Consider the following 26,080-nt stretch of genomic DNA (forward strand, 5'->3'; position numbering starts at 1 on the left):
CCTCTTATGTCGGGAGGAGTCTGTATGCCGTGACCCCGTGGGACCCGCCGTACTCCCGCTGGATGCAGGAAACTCCTTGTTTTGCCGCCCTGATTTCTCGAAAACAGAGAGTCACATGTGACGCTGAACAAAAAAACACGTCAATTGGAAGGTAGGGAATGTGTGGGAGAGATTAGATCAAGGAATGACAACAATAACAAGGAGGAAAAAAGGGTTTAAATGTTCTTTTTGGGCATTTCCTTATCCTCTGCAAATAAGTAACAGTTGAAAACACAGTAGATGAATTACTAGAGTGGCTGTAGGAATCAGGAAAAGCAAGTAGAGCGACAATGAATACTACATGAGACGTTGTTACCTCCATTCATACCTGCGTTGCTCTATTGAGGGTGTGGCCCACAGAGCTGAAGCTCTTGTTGCTTTTTATCTGAAAAATACTGTCAACTTGGCAGTGCTTTCAGTGTTATTAAGTAAATGGTTTTATTTGAAAAGATGATAGCGTATTTCTTTGTTGCTGATTTTGTTCTCCGCTGAACATGGAACATACAGTGGGGCAAATAAGTATTTAGTCAACACTAATTGTGCAAGTTCTCCCACTTGAAAATATTAGAGAGGCCTGTAATTGTCAACATGGGTAAACCTCATCCACGAGAGACAGAATGTGGAAAAAAAAAAAAAAAATCATATTGTTTGATTTTTAAAGAATTTATTTGCAAATCATGGTGGAAAATAAGTATTTGGTCAATACCAAAAGTTAATAGCAATACTTTTTTATGTACCCTTTGTTGGCAATAACGGAGGCCAAACGTTTTCTGTAACTCTTCACAAGCTTTTCACACACTCTTGCTGGTATTTTGGCCCATTCCTCCATGCAGATATCCTCTAGAGCAGTGATGTTTTGGGGCTGTCGTTGGGCAACACAGACTTTCAACTCCCTCCACAGATTTTCTATGGGTTTGAGATCTGGAGACTAGCTAGGCCACTCCAGGACCTTGAAATGCTTCTTACGAAGCCACTCCTTTGTTGCCCTGGTTGTGTGTTTGGGATCATTGTCATGCTGAATGACCCAGCCTCGTCTCATCTTCAATGCCCTTGCTGACGGAAGGAGATTTTCACTCAAAATCTCTCGATACGTGGCCCAATTCATTCTTTCCTTTACACAGATCAGTCATCCTGGTCTCTTTGTAGAAAAACAGCCCTAAAGCATGATGTTTCCACCCCCATGCTTCACAGTGGGTATGGTGTTCTTCGGATGCAATTCAGTATTCTTTCTCCTCCAAACACGAGAACCTGTGTTTCTAGCAAAAAGTTCTACTTTGGTTTCATCTGACCATAACACATTCTCCCAGTCCTATTCTGGATCATCCAAATACTTTCTAGCGAACCGCAGACGGGCCTGGACATGTACTTTCTTCAGCAGAGGGACACGTCTGGCAGTGAAGGATTTGAGTCCCTGGCGGCGCATTGTGTTACTGATAGTAGCCTTTGTTATTGTGGTCCCAGCTCTCTGTAGGTCATTCACTAGGTCCCCCAGTGTGGTTCTGAGATTTTTGCTCACCGTTCTTGTTATCATTTTGATGCCACGGGGTGAGATTTTGCATGGAGCCCCAGATTGAGGGAGATTATCAGTGGTCTTGTGTGTCTTCCATTTTCTAATAATTGCTCCCACAGTTGATTTCTTTACACCAAACGTTTTACCTATTGCAGATTCAGTCTTCCCAGCCTGGTGCAGGTCTACAATTTTGTCTCTGGTGTCCTTCGACAGCTCTTTGGTCTTGGCCATAGTGGAGTTTGGAGTGTGACTGACTGAGGTTGTGGACGGGTGTCTTTTATACCAATAATGAGTTAAAACAGGTGCTATTAATACAGGTAACGAGTGGAGCCTCGTTAGACCTCGTTAGAAGAAGTTAGACCTCTTTGACAGCCAGAAATCTTGCTTGTTTGTACGTGACCAAATACTTATTTTTCCACTCTAATTTGGAAATAAATTCTTTAAAAATCAATGTGATTTTCTGTTTTTTTTCCCACATTCTGTCTCTCATGGTTTAGGTTTACTCATGTTGACAATTATAGGCCTCTCTAATCTTTTCAAGTAGGAGAACATGCACAATTAGTGGTTGACTAAATACTTATTTGCCCCACTCTAGGAGTAAGTTATTTATTTATTTATTTTCATTATACTGTCATTTTCGGACTATAGGGCGCACCTGACTATGAGCCACCACCCACCAAATTGGACACGAAACAGCATTTGTTCATAGATAGCCAAACTGGACTATAAGCCGCAGCTGTACTCACTGTATTATGGGATATTTACATCAAAAGATAACCGGTAACACTTTACTTGACAGCAGCATCATAATACCAAATGAACCATCATGAAGCTTTGAACCAATTGGCTGCAGAGCTTCAAGAAGCTTCATTTGGCCATCACTGCTCCCTTGCAGGAGACAGTCAACCTCTGCTGCCGCTTGCTGTAAACACCGTTGTTGTCCAACATGCCTCCTAGCGTGCATTGCAGCGATACAGATGTAAATACGAATTAAAATTCATGTTATGTGCTAATTATTTCTTCAGTTACTGTTCCAGTTGTTTCATTAATTGCTAGTTATGATATTTGGTAACACTTTATTTAACAGTGGCGCCATAAAACTGTCATAAGATCGTCATAATTGTAACATTACACTGTCATGAGCATTCGTGAATGCTTATGACAGATGTCATTTAATGTCACCCGGCAAATTATCTCACTTTTGAATGGATGTAAAAGATCTGAGCTGGGCATACATGGAGTTAGTGACAAAATTTGCAGGATGACACTTAATGACATCTGTCAGATGCATTCATTAAGGCCCATGGCAGTGTCATGTCACAATTATGACAGTCTGATGACAGTCTTAGGACGCCGCTGTCAAATAAAGCGTTACCTATTAACCTAAATAAGTCAACAAATAAGCCGCACTGGACCATAAACCGAAGGATTCAAAATGAGGGAAAAAGTAGCAGCTTATAGTCTGAAACTGGTAATGACATTTATTTGAAAAACTGCAGAAGTTGCTCATGAGTAACTTATTTAATCACTTGTTGCTATTTGTTTTCAGTCATCCCCAGAGGTGGGTAAAGTAGCCAAAAATTTTACTCAACTAAGTTTTAGCATACCTTCTAAGTAATATTACTCAAGTAAAAGTAAAAATAGTCATTCAAAAATTTACTCAAATACGAGTAAAAAGTATTTTTTACAATGATTACTCAAGTAATGAGTAACATTGTGAGTAGCTGCTTAGAATGTCAGATTTTTTTAATAATAATGCTATTTTTTTTTCTCAGCACAACTTGATCTATATGAACTATTATTATTATACTGTACTATAACTTATGACATTACCATATTTATGGAATCACAGGAGTGCCAAAACAAAAGAGTTAGTTATCAAAGACATTCATTTTGATTCTCTTGGTGATGGGGTAGTTGGCTGAGCCGACCCATCCGGCCTGTCAGCTGCTTCTCTAAGTAGTTGTGAAAAGATTTTTTTCCCATATCTCTCACAATAAATGATGAATCAAAATTCCCACGTGATACAGATTTTCCCCCATCGCTCCGAGACGTCACTTTCCTTCAGGTAAACTACGAGTAATCAGCTATGAATACTATTCCTGTTTGGAAAGTCCCTCGCAACGCCATTTGACTGACAGACCAAGCAAAGAATGTGACAAGTGAAATATCAATATATAAATAATTTTTTTCCAGTTGTGTTTTTCACTAACAAAAATGTAAAATTCAATGACAAAAATTGTCATTGTTTTTTTCGTTTGTGTTTTTCAATGAAAAAAAGTAAGACTCAATAACAAAAATTGTTATTGTTTTTACAGTTTGGGATTTTCAATGACAATAAGTCAATGTCAAAATATACTTTTATATTTTCATTTATTTATTTTATTTATCCATTTATTTTTTAATTTTGGGACTCCTGTGTTTCCATACATATTAGGCCAAAAAGATGACACAAAAATCATCGAATTTAGAACAGAACAACACTATGAAACATCACCCGTCCAAAGAGCATGAGCATGAGTACCCTTTAGTGGATGAAAAAATATCGCTACCTCTGATTCGGATAATGGAATCATGTGGTTATTGTTGCGACGTCTCATTGGTGAAACTGAGACAGCCACGGTCGGCGTTTCTAGCCGAAATAAAGTCAATACAGTATGTAGAATAAAGAAGAAATATGTAACGACTCTAGTGTAGCCCAAAGTATCGTTGTAAGAGTTTTGTTTCTTCTTCACCAATCTACTCAAGCAAAAGTAAAAAGTATTGTGTGTTAAAACTACTGTAAGAAGTACATTTTTTTTTTAAATTTACTCAAGTAAATGTAACGGAGTAAATGTAATGCGTTACTAGTACTACCCACCTCTGGTCATCCTATGAAATGTATATGGCGGAAAACACTCAGGTGACTTGAAGTTACACTCTGAGACCCCCAATTTGGCCAAATTTCAAAATTGTCCGATATGCATGTACATAATTGGGAAGCTTAAAATCTCAATTTTCTGGGGGAAGAAAAATTTTGAACGGGAGGGCATTTAAAAAAAAAAAAAAGTTTTTTAAACAGCAAAACCTTACCTGGAGGTGAGAGCACGCGAGAGCAGAATTACAGACGCCATGACTTTAACCAGATTTGATCGCGTACTTCCCTTGTTTCGATCCAAAAACTCCATGTAGCATGTATCACTGAGTGTCAAAACACAGCTGTGAATGGCCACAGCTAAATTTTGGGGGGAATTTTATGGGTGAAACATGGTAATATAACAAGGGTCGCGACGCAGAAATCGCAGACATCAAGGAGTGGTCAAGATGTTCTTTTTCCTATATTTACCCCGAACAAAAAATTCTTTGTTCGGATCGATTATTTATCACCTAACATATCGGGGAAAATCCGAAAGTAACAAAAAAAAAATACAATTACCCCTAATTTTCGCACTATAAGGCACACCTGACTATAAGCCGCAGCCCACCAAATTTGGCACAAAAACGGCATTTGTTCGTAGATAAGCCGCACTGGACTATAAGCCACAGCTGTCCTCACTGTATCATGGGATATTTACACCAAAAGATATTAACGGGTACAACCTTATTTGACAGCGGCATCATACGACCGACTGTCATAAGACCAAATGAACCATCATTAAACTTTGGACTAATTAGTGCAAAGCTTTATTGCTTCAAGAAGCTTCATTTGGCCATCACTGCTTCCTTGGGGGAGACAGTCAACCTCTGCTGCCACCTGCTGTTGACATCCAACATGCCTCTTAGCATGCATTGCAGCGGATGTAAATAACAATCAAAAATCATGTTCTGTGCTAAATATTTATTTAGTTACTGGTCAATTATTTCATCAATTGCTTGTTATGGTATTTGCTAACACTTTATTTGACAGTGGTGCCAAGACTGTCATTACACTATCATAATTATGACATGTCTCTGTCCTGAGCATTCATGAATGCTTATAACAGATGTCATTAAGTGTTATCCGGCAAATGATCTCACTTTTGAATGGATGCAAAAGATCCAAGATGGACAAAAATTGAGTTAGTGACATAATTTGCCAAATGACACTTAATGACATAAGCATTCAGTAATGTCCATGATAGTGTCATGTCATAATTTTGATGATCTTATGACAGTCTTATGACACCGCTGTCAAATAAAGTGTTACCTAAAACAAAAATCAACAAATAAGCCGCACTGGACTATAAGCCACAGGTTTCAAAATGAAGGAAAAAAGTAGCGGCTTATAAAATTACGGTAAGCGATAGTCATGAGGCAAATATCCGTGACTTTTTTACAGACACCAATTTTTTCATTCTGACGTAATTCGTCTAAAAGTTTAAAATATTCGAGTGAATAATTTTTTTTAAGTCGTTTTTTTTTTTTTTTTAAACAAAATATTGGACATCGAATAATGAATCTACGCTAAAAATGACAGACATTTTGAATAAGAAATATAATTACTTGCTTTCTTTTTATGGCTAGGTTGAAACAAAAGCAGTTGCGCGACGTCTGTAAAAGGGGGTTTCCAGGGTAAAACGGACAAATTAAAAATAGTTCGGAGGCTTAATGAGCCATGAATCTGCTATGGCAGCATATAGACATATTGTTCTATCAAACACAACAGTTCTTTTGGCTTAAAATGTAGCAGTTTATTTTATAGAGTGTTGCAAGAGCAGAAACTGCTTTTTCAGTCTTGTCTGTGTTTTCCGCCATATATATTTCTGTATAGGTATTTTAACCCCTTCAGACAAGCATGCTGCGTTCGCGTCTTTAAACCAATAAGTACACAGAATTTAAGTCGCTATTGCCAATTCTGGGAGATGATTGGATCAAACTTTCCCCATCGAAATCAAATCATGGGGTTTGGCACGCCCTCTTTGCTATTTTTGGTTCTTTGAAAAAGGCTGACCAAACGCAACTTCAAAAAGGATAACGTGAAGTGCTCATTTCACATTAAAAACACATTAGTATTAAAAATAAATTCTAGGGTTGTTCCAATCATGTTTTTTTGCTCCCGATCCGATCCCGATCGTTTTAGTTTGAGTATCTGCCGATCCCAATATTTCCCGATCTGATTGCTTTTTTTTTTTTGCTCCCGATTCAATTCCAATCATTCCCGATAATCTTTCTCGATCATATACATTTTGGGAATGCATTAAGAAAAACATGAATAAAACTCGGACGAATATATACATTCAACATACAGTACATAAGTACTGTATTTGTTTATTATGACAATAAATCCTCAAGATGGCATTTACATTATTAACATTCTTTCTGTGAGAGGGATCCACGGATAGAAAAACTTGTAATTCTTAATGGATAAATGTGACTTTGTATATTGTGACTAAATATTGCCCTCTAGTGTATTTGTTGAACTCTTCTCTGCGTTGGGAAATAACATAGGGTGTTAAGAAAAAGATCAACTACTACCTTTCTTCCCCACATTGCTTCCCACGATATTTCTAATTGTTGAGAGAGGGATTTTAAGGCTTTAGCCTTAAAAAAGGCTCCAAAGACTGCCAAAATGCACTCTACTCATTTTACGCTGCCTTTTAGCTCTATATAAAGGTAAATCGGCGCCATTATAGATTGAACGCGACAATGCGTGAGTGGGTCGTGCAGTGCATGCGTTAATTGCGTTAAATATTTTAACGTGATTAATTTAAAAAATATATTAATTACCGCCTTTAACGCGATAAATTTGATAGCCCTACTTTAAGCCAAAACTAAAGACTCTGGATGAGTGTAAGACAATTAGACAATTCGAAAACGATTTAATTAAAATATATATATATATATATATTTAAAAAAGGCATGTCCGATATTTTTTTGCCGATTCCGATACTTTGAAAATGACGTGATCGGACCCGATCGATCGGTCCGATCGGGATGCCGATCGATTGGGACATCTTTAAAAAAACAACCACTAAAAGCAAGAAATATCCCCGACCAAAAAAATTGCACTTTGATTTGGTGTTTGAATACAGTAAAAATCAGTGCAGATTTTTTTTTTTTTTTTTTTTGCCCAGCAGAAAAATTACGGGTCTAAAGGGGTTAAATATTAATATGGATTATGCTTTTTTTTTTCTCTCCTTTAACTCATTGGCTGCCATCGACAAAAATGGACGTCCTATCCGTTTTGACTGGGCGGGCGACCATCCTTTCCCAGTCAAAAGGGATGAGATGTCTATCGTAGTCAATGGCAGCCTATAAGTTAAATATCACTTGATATTTGTGGATGTTTTATTAGTCTTCTTCATGTCACACAAATTTGAGACGATCCCATTATGGACACATTTCACTCAGTGGTGGAGATTGCGAGTGCTATGATTGCACAGACTGGTATGTTTAAAGTAGAACCATATGGGAGGGGTGTCGGGGTCATGGTATTTAGTACCAGCAAGTCCCCTGGTGCTGAAAGTATGCAAAAGACACCATCCACTTACGTAATAATACTAATGCTCTAAACATTTGTTTTTAGATCAATGTGGACCGCGTGGCAAGTTTTAAAAGCATCTTTAAATGGAACCAGATGCTCTTTTCTGGCCTAATATGGACATCTCCCTTATAACGTGAGCTTTCATCCTCATTTTAGAGGGTCATGCCTCATTTCCAGGCTATCGCCATTATCCTGTCTGTGAATTCTGAGGAATTCCAAACAGGAAAAAGCAAACGCGAGGGACAAACTAGGTCCCAGCTGGCACTGTTTCTACTTCCTTTTTCGAGGAAAAAATGATGAAAGGCGGCATTTTTGTTGTTTCGCATCTTGTTCCCAGAAAAATGCCTATTGTGGGCACTAAACCGAAACGATTAAAAACGTATTATCGGCCTTCCTTTGACTGTAAGCCTCGCATGTAGCAATTTTCTCCTTTTACAGAAGACTAGCGAAAACTGTTTGAGCATTTCTAGAACACTAGCAGAATGACAATTTTGCTAACATTTCCCATTCTTTTGGCCAACTAGTACATGTTAGTAATAAACCACAAGGCAAATTTCAGAAATCAGTCGACAACATCCATATATTAAATAACTATTCACTGACTTTACGTGTTTAACATATGGCAGAGAGAGACACTTGACATTTGATTCAGACATTTCAGATGCAACAGGTGGCTTCCATGATAATGAAACCTTATCATAGCCCCAGGAAGTGAAGTCCAGAATTAATTAGATTTTTAGCGAGGGGGAACCTTTCTCGACCCGTATTTTCGCTTATTTGCTGCCAGTTACTAACAACCTTTTGCTTACTTTTTTTTTTTTAATTTCATTTTTAAATTATTTAAAGGTTGTGTCGGGACTAGGCATGTGCCGGTATGATATTCTGACGGTATGACAACCTTAAGCCAAAATATTACGGTACTGCAATTACAGCTTTAAAATGTGTTATCTTGAGATATCTGGGTTTTAAAAAAAACACAAAAAAAACTTTTTTTACATCGAACAGGATTTTTATTTCTCAAACATATAAGCAAATTGGAACGTAAGTGGGATGTTAAGTTAAAATAAATTATATATGGATGAAAACACTCTGACTTGAAATTACGCTCTGAGACCCCCAATTTGACCAAATTTCAAATATGTCCAATATGCATGTGTGATAAATTGGAAAGCCTAAAATCTCAATTTTCTGGGGGAAGAAAAAAATTGAACAGGAGGGCATTTAAAAAAAAATAAAAAAAATAGCAACAAAACCCTAACTGTAGGTGAGAGCATGAGAAAGCATAATTAAAGACGCCATGATTTTAACGAGATATTATCGCGTACTTGTTTCGATCCAAAAACTCCATGTAGCATGTATCACCGAGTGTCAAGACACAGATTTGAATGGCCACAGCCGGATTTTGGGGGGATTTTATGGGTGAAACATGGTAATATAACAAGGGTCGCAATGCAGAAATTGCAGACATCAAGGAGTGGTTTCTTGTTCATACATTTACCCTCTTCAGCATTTTTTTCCCAATTTTTTTTGTTTGGCTCGATTATTTATCATAAAAAATATCGGGGAAAATGCGACAGTAACATAAAAAATACAATTAAGCAATAGTTATGAGGTAGCTATTCGTGACTAATTTACATACCCTTTTTTTCATTAGCACGTAATTTGTTTAAAATTATTCACTCGCATATTTTTAAGTTTTAAAGTCCTTTTTTTTTTAAACTAAAAATTACACATCAATTAATGATTCTAAGCAAAAAACGACATACATTTCGAATAATAACTATGATTACTTCCCTTCCTGGCTTGGTTGAAACAAAAGCGGTTGCGCGATGTCTGTAAACGGGGTCTCCAGGGTAAAACGAACAAATTAAAAATAGTTCGGGGGCTTAATGCGGCATGAATCTGCTATGGCAGCATATAGACATATAGTTCTATCAAACACAACAGTTCTTTTGGCTTAAAATACAGTAGTTTGTTTTAAACAGGGGTGCAAGAGCAGAAACTGCTTTTTCAGCCTGGTCTGTGTTTTCCGCCATATATATATATATATATATATATATATATATATATATATATATATATATATATATATATATATATATATATATATGCATTAAAATAAATGCAGTCCTTTAGTTGGGCCTACAGCCACAGCTCAACCTTATTACCATCAGAACAAAAATAATTGAATCATTTTCCTAGAAAAGCACGTGTGTATGACTCATATCATGTTTACATTGTAAACACACTCTCTTTCTCAACAAAGACAGTTGCCAGAGAGAAAAAAAACACGTTTTACCACCGCTAGACCAGGGGTTCCCAACCTATTCCACTAAGGCACACTGTGGGTGCAGGATTTCATTCTTACCAAACAAGATGACAACACTTTTTCCCCAATCTGGTGTTTTACAAGTGCAATCAGTTGATTGCAGTCAGGTGTGGCTTGTTTTAGCAGAAGCCTCATTGGTTCAACTGTCTCTGCTGGATCGGCTGGAACAAAAACCAGGACCCACAGTGTGCCTTGAGGACTGGGTTGAAAACCCCTGCGCTAGACACACTAACCACACTGGAGTTAACTCTCACAGCTGGTGGAAAACGTGCATGACAGTGTTTAGTAACCTTTAATTTTGTATAAATGTGAAATCATATTGGAAATATTGCCTCCTCGGCAGCCACCCTCCGCAAATATGTTTTACATGTCGGTTGGCCCTCCTCCTCTAAGCCGCGGCCATTTGTAACTTTTCTGTAGCCGAAGTATTCCCATGCCAGCGATTTTGTTTTCTTCGATGGGGGAAAAAGTTCAGGAGTTTCACCTCCTTCAGCCATTGTTTAACACATCTGGCTCACTGACACCAAGTAAAAACAGGCGGGGGAGGGTTGGGCCTAACAGCTACAAGCGAAGGATTTGTCCATGCATTTTTGGAACATAAAAAATAGCTAATACCATGGTGACAGTATGACGGAAAATGTTTTCTGTTTTGAAACCTTGACGTTGTCTTACCACGGTATACCTTGAAACTGGTAATCGGCACATGTCTAGTCGGAACATTACTACAGTACTTCTGAATATATAGTAGTAACAGGTGGTCTATACTGCTAACAAGTGGGCTAAGACGGCCACCAAATAATTTCCCTTCATCACAACAAATAATATTCAATATTATCAGTTGTTTAAAAAAATGGAAGGGGAAATTACTTTAAATTCACCTACCATCATTTTTTTAAAAGACTAAATTATTCGACCAAAGTTCAAGAAGTCAGGACTCGTTATTGAAAATGTTTAGTGGGTCAAATTAGCCGCACCTGCATTAGCAGTAACAGTGTTGCTTATTGTCCAATATTTTGAACCCTACTTCTTATATAGATATTAAACTTAGTTTAGGTTTTATTTATGTCATCAGCGAGTATTATTCGACGGTTTAGTGTTGTTGTTGACTTTCTTTCGCATCAGCAGCTAGCGTTAGATAACTTTTCGTGCATTTTATGAGTTGCAGACTACATTTCCCATGTAAACTCTGTACCGGAAGTGTGTTTGCCGTCATTCGCTCCGATTTGACGTAAAATCTGCCCGTAAAGTCAGCGTGTGTGCACTGTGCAACCACGATAACAATTTCGAAGCTTGATGAAATAAGGAGAAAAAAAAAACGGTTGTTAACTATTCTGAGGTTGAAAGTGAAGGTAAAAACGGATGTTTTTTTTTGTTGTTGGTAATATTATGTATTGTTGTCGTTATCAGCGCTAAATTGTTTTCAAGACAAGTAGAAAGAACTCGCTACGCTACGACTCCTACAGACGTTAACATAAATTTTTGACTGTTTATTTTTATTCAGACATTTCCAGCAGTATGTCCGACGCCTTAATCCAGAGAATAAAGGACCTGGAGAAGGAACTGGAGAACCTGAAGTCCCAGTTGAATGAAAGCCACATGGAGAATAGCCCATCTCCCAATGATGAGAAAATGAATTGTAAAAAAGGGAAGAAAGCAGCCAAACAGCGTCCGTTTGACTTCTCTGCCCACCCTCACCGCCACGTCGCCCTCCGTCTCGCCTACCTGGGATGGGCCTACCAGGGCTTTGCTGTCCAGGAGAACACGGACAACACAGTGGAAGCAAGGCTCTTCGAAGCCCTCCTGAAGACACGCCTTATCCAGGACCGCCAGAGCTCCAACTATCACCGGTGTGGACGCACAGACAAAGGTGTCAGTGCCTTCTCACAGGTGAGTTTGTGACATTCTTAGTTTTAATTATAGTAGTTTGACTCTGGTTTTTCCTTTACCCGCTCCACAGGTGATAACAATCGACTTGCGCTCCACACAGTATTCCGGATTAGGTGTCACGCTACCTGAAATTGGAAAAAAAGAAGCCACTTCTGCCTCAGAGATTCCCTATGTGAAAATTCTGAACAGAGTCCTCCCACATGACATTCGAATTTTAGACTGGGCCCCTACCGCCGAGGGCTTCAGCGCCCGTTTCGATTGCCAGTCCCGTACGTATCGATACTACTTCCCGCGAGGCTCCTTGGACGTGGCGTCTATGGCTGACGCGGCGAAAAGGTGGCTTATCATGCATTTATAGTATTTTAAAACACTTTCTTGATAACATCTATCTTCTCATCAGGTACGAAGGGACACATGATTTCCGTAACCTGTGCAAGATGGACGTGGGCAACGGCGTCCTGCAGTTTGAGAGAACCATCCTGTCAGCAACAGTCAAGCCGACAGACCCCAAACAAACTACTGGAACAACCGACCCGCATGACATTTTTGTGTTTGAGATTCAAGGACTCGCATTCCTTTACCACCAGGTATCGTGACTAGTGCTGAAACGATTAACTCGAGTATTCGATTAGAAAAAAATATTCAAATTCAATTTTGCTGCTTGGAGTATTCGTTTAATTGAAGTGGCGTTGTAATGGTTAATTTTGTTTTTGTATTTAGTTTTATTGATTTGGGTGGATACACTGCCCTCCAATCTGTCTCGTTTAACATGGTTGAATCCAGCTGCTCCATGTTAAGACCAACATAAGCCAAGTTTTTGTTTGAGCTAATGTTTTTTAATGCATTTGTCATTTAGTTTATAGGTATATTTAGCTTTTTTTTTGTAGGAATATTAGGAATATGTGTCTGATCCATTTGTTAAGAGCAGTGTAAAAAAAAAAAAACTTTAGCGTTTTATAGCATTTAAGCTAGCGGACTTTTGCTATGCAAGTTTGCCAATTGTTCTTTTGTTGTACATAGATCCTTGTTTTTTTATTTTTTTTGTACCGTTTTAGGATGAGCTCAGGTATTTTAATTTTTCATGTTACCGATCCGATTACTCGATTATTCGAACAAACTAGTTCATCGATTAATTGACTACTAAAATAATCAATAGCTGCAGCCCTAATCGTCACTTACAAATAGTCGTTCGTCTTTAAAAATAATTGTGGTTAATGTACCATGACGAGGTCTTTGTTGTTACGCCCCAGGTCCGCTGCATGATGGCTGTGTTGCTTCTGATTGGACAGAAGCTGGAAGCACCAGAAGTCATCAACAGCCTTCTTGATGTTCACAATAACCCTAGAAAGCCGCAATATAGGTGACTAACATTCATTGAAATATTTAAATCATTCTCTAAAATCTATGACTTTTTCCGTTCTCATCTAGCATGGCGGTGGACTACCCGCTGGTGCTGTACGACTGCCACTTTGACAAGCTGAACTGGGAACAAGACGCTGAGGAGCTGAATTTCGCACTTAACACTCTGCAGCAACACTGGACGCAGAGCGCAGTCAAAGCCAACATCCTCGGGGACATGATTCGAGGTTTGGAGGCCACAGGTGAGAAGTCTATACCTGGATTAGGGGTGTAACAATATATCAAAGTGTGTTAAACCGCGATACTTTGTAGCCCAAAAAGTTATATGCGCCCTCCAAGAATCAATATTTCGTTTTAAAAAGTTGTCACCTTTTAAAAAAAAGAATCAACAGATAACCACCAAAATCTTCCATTAGAATAGTGTCCATGTTTGCTCGCTGGCTACCATTGATGGCGCTAGACATTCAATTCATTTTGACTGGATTGGAAGTCTAGCGGCGTTAATAGCACTGAAACCAGAGCATTCACAGCCAGTCTCTTGGTCATTTACAGGTCACTTTCTGTTCAGTTTAGGGCATTTACAGGTTAATTCCTGTTGATTTTGAGTCACTTCCTAATCATTTGGGAACATTCTTGAGTGGCTTCCTTTTCAGTAACCCCAAATCAACTGTAAGTGACCTGTAAATGTCCCAAAATCAATAGGAAGTGACCCATATATGCCCCAAAATCAATAGGAAATGACCCTGACATTGTCGGTCATTGATAACTATAGACGTCCAATCCGTTTGAAATGGGAGGGATGGCAGAAAATGAACGAAGGGTTCATTCAAGTGCTGCAACGATTAATTGATTAACTTGAATAATTTGATTAGAAAAAAGTTTTGAATCAAATTTTGCTGCCTCGAGGATTTGTTTAATTAGAGTGGCATTGTTGTGGTTTGTTTTGAAAGTGTTTGCATTTAGTTTTATCGATTTGGGTGGCTACACTGCGCTGTAATGGCATCAGTCAATATGACATAACTCATCGAACATGGCTGGATCCAGCTGCTCCCTGTTAGGACTAACATAAGGTTGTTTTTGTTTGAGGTAATATAATTGTTTATTCATTCGTAATTTAGTTTAGAGTTAAGTTTAGCAGTTTTTCGTGGGAATATGTGTTTGAATGACTTGTTAAGAGTATTGTAAAAAGTTAGCATTTAAACTAGCGGATTTACGCTATGCAAATTAGCAAATCATTTCATACATTGTTTGAGGCTAAGATCAAGTATTTAAATTTATTTTTAAATGCATTTATTGCTCTTGTGAAATGGTGCAATTCTGCATTGTTTAAAAAAAAAAACAATTTTATTTTGTATTCTCATTTAATGCTCTTTTGAAAGTGCAATCTTGGCAAGCCTTTGTTTTAGATCTCCTAAAATTGATTCCGCAACGCCTTTAATATTCCTAATCTGATTACTCAATTATTCAAACTAATTGATAGATTAATCGATTACTTAAATAACTGAAAACTGCAGCCCTAGTTCATTCGCTGCCACCCTCCCAAGTCAAATGGATTTGGACGCCTACTAGTGATCAACTCATTCCAATTTACAGCAGAATGAAAATGGCTTGTTTTTCTGTTTGTTGTTTTGTAGATTTTTTTTTTTTAATTTAAATTTAAATTTTTATTTTATTTTTTTAGAATTTTGTAGAAAAATTGGCTAACTTGCATACCTAAAGTTCCGATAGCTTAATTGCTATAAAATGCTAACTTGTATTTTTTTTTTACAATGCTCTCAACAAATCGTTCAAACACATATTCCAAATACAAAAAAAATGGCTATACATACCTATAAACTAAATCAGGAATGCATGAAAAAACATTCGCTAAAAACAAAACTTACCTTATGTTGGTCTTAACAGGGAGCAGCTGAATTCAGCCATGTTAAATGAATTGTCATATTCACTGTTGCCACTAGAGGTCAGTGTATCCTCCCAAATCAATAAAACTAAATGCAAACACTTTTAACACAAACCATTACAACGCCACTCTAAATAAACAAAGACTCGAAGCAGCAAAATTTCGAATTAATCGCGTTAATCGAATCGTTATCGTTATTGTGAGGTACCCAGAGGTTCCCACACCTAACCTTGATGATTTTATTTATAAAGATAACAGGATGCAAGTATATGTCTTGATCCACAGGCGGAGTGTCGTCTGCAGTGTGCTTGCTAGTGGAAGGCAGCCGCCAGAAGAAATACCGGCCTTTGCTGGAGCGACCGCTCTGCGAAAGCCTCGAGTCACGCATCGAGCATTTTGTCAAGAGAGGCCGTCTCGAACGTGAAGAGGCAGAAGATGGCGGAGAAACTCTCCATAAAGGGAAGCGGTCCAAACATTTGCACAATTCCACAAGTTTGCTTGTTGTCAATGACTTGTCCAAGTCCTGAATAGAAACGTGTCAATAGGATTTTTGTTCAAGTTTCATAATTTTCTTTTCCGGCAAAAATGTTTATTTCTGTAAAATAAACATACCTTTTACAACAATTTCGACATGACTTGTGTACTTGATTTATATTGTGAAAATGCTTCAGATTTTATTATCTCAAGTGTATATATTAAGGTTTTTGTAGAAGTGACACACTGAAGAAGGAACCTTTCAGATACGAGGACGACCGGAGGTGTTTTGCTGTGGCATATGTAGCACCAACATCCGGTTGTCAACATGTAGTTGACCTCAAGAGTATTGGCTGACAATTTGACGAATAATATCGACCGTTGCCCATTTTGTTTGACTGTGAGACTGCAGAGACGAGCGAAGGAGGACGATGGCTCCGTTTTACCGTCTATTTTCGGTCGTTTTGACAACGTTGTCGACATTTAGCCTGTTAGCATTAGCTTGAAGTGCGGCTCCAAGTCCCAGTTGGTTTGCAATTTTCATAGAGCAGTCGACAGTAACGAGGTAAGAAACATATTGTAATATTTTGTTTTCAATCATTTATCAAGAAATCATCTGGACAATTTGAATTTTTTTAAAGTGTGTGTTAATCTAAAATGGAGCCAAACCCACTTTTGTGTTTGTTAAATTGTGGAATTATCGTAGTCAAGGTTTAAATGGCAAAAGACAGGCAGCTCAATGATGTGTCCATGCAAAAAGTGGACGTATTTGTTAGCATGATTTCATAAAAAGTTGGTAATAAAAAACTTTCTAAATGTTGTCCCCTTGCTAAGAGTAGTCTTATCGTTATTGTAGCGCTACTTACATTAGGCTCCAAATGCTGTATATTTAATCATGTTTTTGTATCTGTATTCCTTCCTTTTATGTCCAGCTGCATTCTCTGAATGAATTAATATTTTTTTAAAAATACAGTGATCCCTCGTTTTACGCGGTTAATTGGGACAAGAACCCGTCGCGATAAATGAAAAACCGCGAAGTAGCGCCCCCCTAATTTTGTGTGTGTGTGTTCAATGTATTTATTCAGATTTAGCTTTGGAAAGAGATACATATGACATGTTTTTCCCAAAATATAATTAAAAGTTAGATATTAGTAAATTGTTTTTGATCACTTCAAATGTACTTATGTTTTAAACATGATACTCTCCCATCGAATTATTTTTAAACAAGTATAAAGTCGTCGAAAAATGCTTGGCTTTATTAAATGCTTCATTGAGTGAGTTCACTCACTCCACTCTACTGCTCACTTACAATGAGTTGCCATGGCAACTGTTTAACAAGTTAAACAATGATTGACGCATGCGGCGCATTAAAGCTTTGGCTTACAAGCATCTTTGGCAGGATCAAACCCAAACATCATTCAACATAGTTAACTTTAACACTCAACTTTACATGTCTAAGCAGCTGAACAGCACATATTTTTTTAAATGTACATGATTTTCGACTTAATGAAAGAATGTAGATTTCACTGATGTAGTCGCCCAGTGCAATTTAAAAAAACATTTTCATAAAAGGTTAAGAAAACATTTTAAATCATATTTTTTTTCAGAAGATGTATTTGGTTGGCCTGACGGGCGGTATCGCCTCTGGGAAAAGCACAGTGTCATCAATGCTGCGTGAGCTCGGCTGCCCTATCGTCGATGCGGACGTCGTTGCCCGAAAAGGTAGTTTGCCAGTAATTTAGTACCGTAATTTTCGGTCTATAAAGGGGCACCTGACTATAAGCCGCCACCCACATAATTTGTCACGAAAACAGCATTTGTTTTAAGATAAGATGCACTGGACTATAAGCCGCAGCTGTCCTTACTGTATCATGGGTACTTACACCAGAAGATATTAAATGGTAACACTTTATTTGACAGCGGCGTCATAAGACTGTCATAGAACCGAATGAACCCCGTGAAGCTTTAAACCAACTGGCTGCAAAGCTTCATTGCTTCAAGAAGCTTAATTTGGCCATCACTGCTCCCCAGTCAACCTCTGCTGCCACCTGATGTCAACAGTGTTGTGGTCCAACATGCCTCCTAGCATGCATTGCAGCCTTACAGATGTAAATTACGATCAAAATTCATGTTCTGTGCTAATTATTTATTCAGTTACTGTTCTAGATGTTTTATTAATTTTATGGTTATGGTATTTGGTAACACTTTATATGACAGTGGCGCCATAAGACTGTCATAAGACCATCATAATGAAGTGAAAAGGTAGCGTCATCGCACACACCATATAATTGTTTGCATTAGTCTAACACATTCATCTAACTATTCTTTAAGCAGACTCCACTACATGCCCTTTGACACGGTAAAGTGAATCACCTTATCCGGGCTATTGAGGGGGAGATGAGAAAAATGGTACAGTTTCTCGTAGGCACCGTCTAACTGTTTGTTTGCATTAATCTAACACACGTAATATAATTAATCAGGAAATAGTATCATTTTCATATTTACGGTAGGACTGCACTACTAATATACAGTGGGGAGAACAAGTATTTGATACACTGCCAATGGGTTTTCCTATTGGCAGTGTATCAAATACTTGTTCTCCCCACTGTAAATAGCACACCATAGTTTAATGAGAAGAAATAGAAGAGATACACAATGCCGTCTTATCACAGAAGCCCAACGCGTGCTTCATGAACAAGATTGACGCACCAACTCTTGCAATCAGCTCTCCCATCAAACTCCAAGGACAAAGCGCTTTGTCCTAAAACAAGTAGAGACAGCCCGGACAACAAAGTTGATAGCGGGCATCCCATCCGCGCACGAACTTAAGCCGCCCAAAACCGGCCACAGAGGGGAAGACCAAAAAGCAACGCCCAGACACACCTTCGGACACACCTTCGGTACGGGCCGCTTCACCACGGACTTTAAAAAGACTGGACACTGAGATAACACAGATTTTTGCTGCTCTGAAACATGTAGCCTTGTTTTGGATCCAGAAGTGTCCCTCCGTCGTCTGTTTTTGCCTTGTTTTTGACCATTGTCAACCTGCTTTCAGCGCGTCTTTTTCAAACTTTTGGAACATGGAGTCAGTACAAAGGGTTAATATCAGAGGTGAACGCGCGAAGTTCAGCCTTCCCGGTTGGCGCACGCGAGGCAGCATCGGCCGAGCGGCACTTGTTTTGGCTGTCGCTGTTTCCGTGCGTCTTGGCCGGGGGAGCGAATTTCAACAATAACTATGACATGACAATGCCATGAGCATTAATGGATGTTTATGACAGATGTCATTTTGTGTCATCCGGCAAATTGTCTCACTTTTGAATGGTTGTAAAAGATCCGAGCTGGACATAAATGGAGTTGGTGACATAATTTTCCAGATGACTGTAAATGACAACCGTCATAAGTATTCATAAATGCCCATGATAGTGTCATGTCATAATTATGACTGTCTTATGACAGTCTAATGACGTCGCTGTCAAATAAAGTGTTACCTATTAACACAAATAAATCAACAAATAAGCCACATAAGACTACAATCCGGAGAATTCAAAATGAGGGGGAAAAGTAGCGGTTTATGGTCCGAAAATTACGGTATTACTGCTCACCCTCTCACGATGCATTTTGCTTTTATTTATACTGTAGTGGTGGAGCCACGCTCGCCTGCCCACTCGCGCATCGTCTTCCATTTCGGGCGTGAGATTCTGCTGGAGAACGGCGAGATTGACCGTCAGAAGCTTGGCCGCATTGTCTTTGCAGATGCGGCGAAGCGCAAGCTGCTCAACTCCATCACGCACCCGGAGATTCATAAAGAAATGTTCAAACAGATTGTGTACTACTTCCTCAGAGGTGAGGATGTCATTCATTGTCAGCCTCTCAAATTTCAAATGGACTGAGTTAAATACAGTCTCAAAATCAAGCACATTTGTAATTTCTGTAGGTTACCGCTACGTTGTGCTGGATGTGCCACTTCTCTTTGAAACCAGAAAGCTCACACAGTTTCTTAATCACACTGTTGTCGTTTACTGGTAAGATCTTCACTTTTGCCACAATTATTATTATTTTTTTAAATGATCTAAATTGTGTTTTCCAGCGATCCCGCCACTCAGCTGTCACGCCTGATGCAACGGGACGGCTTGACGCAGGAGGAGGCCGAGCAGCGGCTAGCGGCGCAGATGCCGCTCAACGAAAAGCGCGGCCTAGCTAGCCATGTCATCGAGAACTCAGGCACGCGAGAGGACACACACCGCCAGGTCTTGCGGCTTCACACCAAGCTGGAGGACTCAATGGACTTCCTTCTGGTGCGGGTGCTAGCCGTGGCCGCCACCGCCGGTCTGGGCGGGGTGCTGCTATACGCCGCCAAGATGATTTTGTCCTAAGGTGGGATGACGGGAATGTTGTGTTTTAACTGTGAGGTTAGTCATGTTGTCAGCAACATTTAGTAGGATTTCTTACAAACCATGCACTTTAATTACTCTAGAAAGGAACTGACTTTGACTTTTTTTTTTGATGGGGGGGTATCTGTCAAAGTGTAATGAAGTGAAGTATGTCTTTTCGACTGTCAGATGAATTTAAAAGGAACATTTTCACCATGTTTGTCACCATAGGTTTAGCTGAAAAAAATGCTTTAACACTACTAATCTTGTGTCATATTTTGTACAATTTCCTACTGAATTCTCATGAGGACACTTGACAACCACATTTATTAGCTTAACTTGCACTGACGAGTAAATGTATGATTTATCCACGTGCAATTAACTTTGGTTTTACTGTAACGTAAAGAATAGGAGAGTCCACGAAGCTAATAGATATTTTTATTTTACACTTTTAGCGTTTTGTCACACATTTTAGTCACTTTAAAGTCACATACAGTAGGGCTGCCACAAACCTTTTTTTGGAGTAGTATATGCCCGATTATATTTAGTGAAAAGTTGAACTTTGAAGAATCTAACTGTATGTGTTTTCCAAAGCAAAAGCAAATGTTTGCAAATATAAGTTGACTTTCGTTGACGACTACAGAAATACACATATATTTACCGTTTAGAGCAGGGGTGTCAAATGTACGGCCTGCTAGGGCAGGGGTCCCCAACCTTTTTTGCACCACGGACCGGTGTGATTTGTGCCTTTTTTTTCATGGACCGCTGGTCTGTCAAATTTTGCACCCTTATTAAATTTTGCTCCCAAAGCTTTTGTGGCGGTGAAAAAAGCCCTCTTTTATATTCAGTTGGACTCTCATTGTTATCCAACGGTGCTAAAAAAAAAACTATTGACATCATAGACATATGTGCAACACGAAAATGGCGTAAATTAATGCTTAACGACACGGTCAAGTCTTTAAGTGAGAGAGCTACGAGCAGTTGTGTGCAGTTAACATGGCAAATGTAAGTTAATATTCCTTTCTTTAAAGAAAGTTTGTAGTGTTTACTTTGGAATCGCTGCATTCGCGGTCATTGTTAACGTTACGCGCATGCCAAATTTGTCGGAACACCGGCAACGTGCGTCAGAAAAATACAGTAAATATAAAATAACATTTGTTTTTAGCCCCGTCGTGTTAAGTGCAGGGAAAATACAACTCACCCGCTGAATGGCGTACCGCAAGCAACACGTCACTTCCGCTCATTAATATTCATGACATTAGCTACTGTTGCTAAGTAGGGACAGGCCACCGTTTGTCCCTAATAGAAAATGAATGGAAATCGTGTACGAAGGAGATGTTTACAGAGTTAAACCTACCAATTCTCTCAGAAAATGATGTGCCTGGTGCCAAATTGACTGGCAAAGATGTGGAAGAACATAAAAATGTTCAGTTAAAGAGATGAATTTAGTGTCTAAGGCTGAAAAAGACGAAAAAAAACGAGCCGACCTAAGCATAGCTTCAGCTTTTTTTACCGACGCGACTGACAATGACATTCTCCTGTTTCAACAAGCTATCCTTTACCATCAGCCCTGTCTTTCTTATATATCCTCTGGTTGCCCTACGTCTCTTACCGTTCTTGGGGGTAATTTAGTTAGCTTTGTGTAGCGATCGCAAATGCTACTCAGTGACAGCCAACGAACACTTTTAATTTTTTCATTGACAACACATCTTAATCCTATAATTTATTTACACTTCCCCCTTACTAAAGTTGTTTTTTTATATATATATAACAGAAACGGTAACAGTGGAAGTCAGATACCATTGTAATTCTTTTCAGGTCATTCATTGTCAGACAGAAGCAGTACGGCACAACGTTACGCTAAAGAAATAAGTTAAAAATATAAAAATGGCTTACCTCTTTGTCCTCTGAAAGACCATGCCAACCCAACATAATGTTTACTGCATATGAAACGTGAATGGATTTGCCGAGCTGGTGTTAAAGTCCGCGCAAGTTGAACGTATGAAGAAAACATCCTCATGTGTCGTAATGTCTAGAGTCGTTTCTACAAGTTCCAAAAAAGCAATGTGTGATCGGCATGTTCGTTTTTGAAAGATTACCAGAGAAAAGTAGCACTAATTACGTTGGGTCTATGCGAGGGCGGTTCTATAATGTCCCACTTCGGCTTTACTTCCGCTTTACGTTGCGACGTCACGGTCTAAAAATAGCCTGCGTGCGGTACGCCATTAGTGGGAGGCCTGAGATTGTTTCGTTGTGACGAGATAGGAGAAGGAGAGAAGCTAGCTTCACAAAGACATGATGTTGGAAATTGTTGCAGTTTTTAGTGCGCTCCTAGCAATGTCAGGATATTCCGAAATGACTTTAGTCCAGAACCTCGGTAGAGTTGTTGTCTCAAATGTACGTTTAAGGTCGCTGTGATTTGCGATCTCTACAAGCTGATATTCCTGTTGCACAGACATGCTCGAATCACTCGGTTTATTCACATACGGGTCACAATTCCACTCCTTCGGAGTTCGTGGGTCTTTAGTGATTGGGAAGTAGCATAGATTTAGTTTTCTTCGAGGTTGTAGGCTTATCTTCTGGCCCGTCAGGTTCCCTTTTCCCCATAAAAAAAAAAAATCTTTCCAAAGACGTCTGTTTTTCAGTCATTCTAGTGTGGGGGCTATTTATTTCCGGGAACAAATTTGATGTGTGACGTCATACGTTATTATCGAGGCCAAGCACACATAGATATACAAAACAAGATGTACTGCTAACAGTCCAATCAATGCATTTCTATGACGACATCCTATCCTGTAGTTGTATATCTAGAGTAGACAAGGATATTGGTGTGTTAAGCGGCACAGGCCAAAGTCAATCGGCCAGAATGCAGTTGTTAATAAATTATTTATTATTTCTGCGCAGCCCGGTACCAAATGCGCCACGGACCAGTCGTTGGGGACCCCTGTGCTAGGGGGTTCAATCCGGCCCCCTGGTGGTGTTGTTCTGCCTGATGGGCATGTTTTAGCTTATTCATACTGTTTATACAAAATGACATGCTTTTATTTTGACATTGACGCACTACTGCGCTTGGCTCAACTTTTGTGTCGGCAGTTACATTCGTCCCATCCCAATCAAAATGTATTGAACGGCTAGCTCCATCAATGGCACCCAACAGAAAGTTACATAAAATCAGCTGGTAGTAATCTTGAAATGCCCTAAAATCAATAGGAAGCATCTTGGAAATGCCTGAAAAATCAACAGTAAATGATCCAAAATTGACACGAAGTGAGCCGTAAAATGAGATGGAAGTGATTCATTGCCTGCCATTGACAATGATAGATGTCCAACTCGATTGACTGACTGAGAAAGCTCATTTTCCAGTGCCATTGACAGTGCTCGATGTCCAATCTATTTTGACCGAGAAGGGCAAGGACGTTCAATCACAACTCCCAGTCAAAATAGATTGGACGTCGAGCTCTGTCAGTGGCAGCCAGTAAATAAGTTATTTGGCCAAAAATAAACTAGTCCGGCCCTCATGAGATCTAATTGCAATAAACGTGGCCCGTGAACCAAAGTGAGTTTGACACCCCTGGTTTAGAGGCTCTAAGAAAACTTGAACAATATTTAGGTAAACAATCTGTGAACGATTAATTGATTATAAAAGTTGTTTTGGTTCATTTGATAATCAATTCGGCGATTAATCGTGGTAGCTCTAATGCACAGAGTACCTGAGCTTTTGCCAGACCGAATGTATTTGACAATCCACTAAAGATGTTGAAGTGAGTGAGTTCTAGAACTTTGCTGTATTTTCTTACTCATGATTTCCTTTCTTGAACCCCCACCCTCTGTGAACTTTCTTTGTAAAACTGAATATAAACTAAATCCAACACTGATTTTTGAACAACTTCTTCCTGAGGGTTTCGACCCAAGTAGGTAAGATTGCCAATGGCAAATAATAGAAAACTTTCTTGAGGAGAAGACAAACATCAAGCAAAAAGGAAAAAAGAAGCGGATGAAGCCATGACGTCACCCTTCGCCAATGTATGTCACTTGGCTTGGTCCAAGGCCCCCCAAGCCACCGCGTCACTAATGTGGAGTGATGGGTGGCGGGGGTGTGCATTTAAACATACACTTGCACAAGGACATAATGTACCAAACACTAGTTTATAGTTACCAGTACTGCTACCTGGAAAATATACCTTAGGGATGTGTCAATATATCAAAAAGGTCATATATTGATGCACTTTGTAGCCCAAAAGTTTATCGATATGCTCCCACTAAGAATCTATCCTGTGGTACCTCTACTTACGAACGTCTCTACATACAGAATTTTCAGGTTAAGATATGCCTCAACAGGAAAATATTGCCACTTGTTACGAAAGAAATTTCAGCTTACGAAAGGCATACCTGTCAACCTAACAAGTCCCTCCAGAAACTGCAGCTCCTCCAGAACTCAGCAGCACGCCTCATCACTCGAACCCCGGCAACACACCACATCACCCCCATCCTCCGTCAACTTCACTGGCTTCCCGTCAAACAAAGAATCAACTCCAAGATCCTCATCATCACCTTCAAAATACTTCATGCCCTGGCCCCTCCCTACCTTTGCGATCTTCTCCGTCTTAACAATCCAACCCGTTTACTTCGCTCTACCACTATTCTTCCCCTCTTCGTCCCCCGTGTCCGCCTCTCCACCTTTGGTTCCAGAGCTTTTAGTCATTGCGCCCCCCCCAGCTCTGGAACTCCCTACCCCCTGATCTTCGCAGCATATCTACCCTATCACGTTTCAAATCTAGACTGAAAACACACCTGTTCACTCTTTCTTACCCACCATAACCCCTAGCTCTTATATTTTTACTTCTTTTTATTGTGCGTTTATTTTGAAGCGTCTTTGTGTGTTTTGAAAAGCGCTCTAGAAATAAAATGTATAATTATTATTATTATTAACCCGAGGCCGTAGGCAATCTTATAAATAGTGATGTATGCCCTTACAAATTGGTGACTAATCTTACGTTCTATATAGCGTGCAATATGAAACAAAAATAAAACTCAATTTTTAAAATAATATGAATTTATTGGTAATATTGTAACATATAACCTGGTGCAATCAAAGAACAATGAATATCTTCAGCTACATCATGATTACTAAAATTTAACATTGACTTTTGTTATAATTGCATGTAGCACTGTTGGCAATTTCTATCATGTCTTGATGGCTGCACTTCAGCTCACAATTCAGTTTGACTTGAAGGTAGTTCGTTAGTGTGCCCAATTACAAATTTAAAAGGTCAATTGATAAAATGAATTTGCCGATGCAATCTTTGAGTCAAGGAACATTTCTTTTGCTAATTCTTAGAAGTGATCAGCAATAGTTGCGGGCAAATTGTGTTCAGTAACAAATTGGCAGAATGAAATCTACGCTTTCGTCACTTTTCATTCCGCAGACTTCATCTTTATGACCGGTGTTGTTAATCTTACTCTTAAAAAGTAATTAGTTACAAATTACTTCTTCCAAAAAGTAATTGAGTTAATAGCTCAGTTACCTGAAGGTAAGAGTAATTAGTTTCTCTGCAAAGTAACGTGTTACCTTTCATGTTTGTTTTTTTTTTTTTTTTTCATTAAAAAAAAAACAAACAAACATAGTAACCTTTGGTGTGTTTGGAAATCGTTTAAAGACCAAATGTGAAGTAATTTCATAAAATGCCAAATAGGGTGACAATTAAAGTAATTAAACATTCTCCAACAAATAAAGCATGAAAAAATATTTTATATGTTGTATATTGGACAA

General features: G+C 38.9%; 1 protein-coding gene across 3 annotated transcripts; it reads left to right on the top strand.

The window, feature by feature from the left end:
- The first annotated feature begins 11,529 nt into the window (after positions 1-11,529).
- Positions 11,530-24,939, top strand: LOC130909998 (dephospho-CoA kinase domain-containing protein-like). 3 transcript variants are annotated; one of them, XM_057826994.1, is made up of 8 exons: positions 11,530-11,669; positions 11,822-12,207; positions 12,278-12,543; positions 12,608-12,794; positions 13,458-13,567; positions 13,636-13,808; positions 15,752-16,505; positions 19,580-19,725. In XM_057826994.1, exons 2-7 carry the CDS (start codon positions 11,836-11,838, stop codon positions 15,991-15,993), a joined length of 1,350 nt encoding a protein of 449 aa, XP_057682977.1. In that variant the 5' UTR covers positions 11,530-11,669; positions 11,822-11,835; the 3' UTR covers positions 15,994-16,505; positions 19,580-19,725. The 3 variants fall into 3 exon arrangements, with proteins under 3 accessions (XP_057682977.1, XP_057682979.1, XP_057682978.1); XM_057826996.1 differs by lacking the exons at positions 11,530-11,669; positions 11,822-12,207; positions 12,278-12,543; ... (1 more) ...; positions 13,458-13,567; positions 13,636-13,808 and adding exons at positions 17,551-17,662; positions 19,875-19,962; positions 20,028-24,939 and having other exon boundaries at positions 16,003-16,505; positions 19,580-19,783; XM_057826995.1 differs by lacking the exons at positions 11,530-11,669; positions 11,822-12,207; positions 12,278-12,543; ... (1 more) ...; positions 13,458-13,567; positions 13,636-13,808 and adding exons at positions 17,548-17,662; positions 19,875-19,962; positions 20,028-24,939 and having other exon boundaries at positions 16,004-16,505; positions 19,580-19,783.
- The last annotated feature ends 1,141 nt before the right edge of the window (positions 24,940-26,080 follow it).

Source organism: Corythoichthys intestinalis, chromosome 21 (genome assembly GCF_030265065.1).
Source record: "Corythoichthys intestinalis isolate RoL2023-P3 chromosome 21, ASM3026506v1, whole genome shotgun sequence".
Taxonomy (NCBI): Eukaryota; Metazoa; Chordata; class Actinopteri; order Syngnathiformes; family Syngnathidae; genus Corythoichthys; species Corythoichthys intestinalis.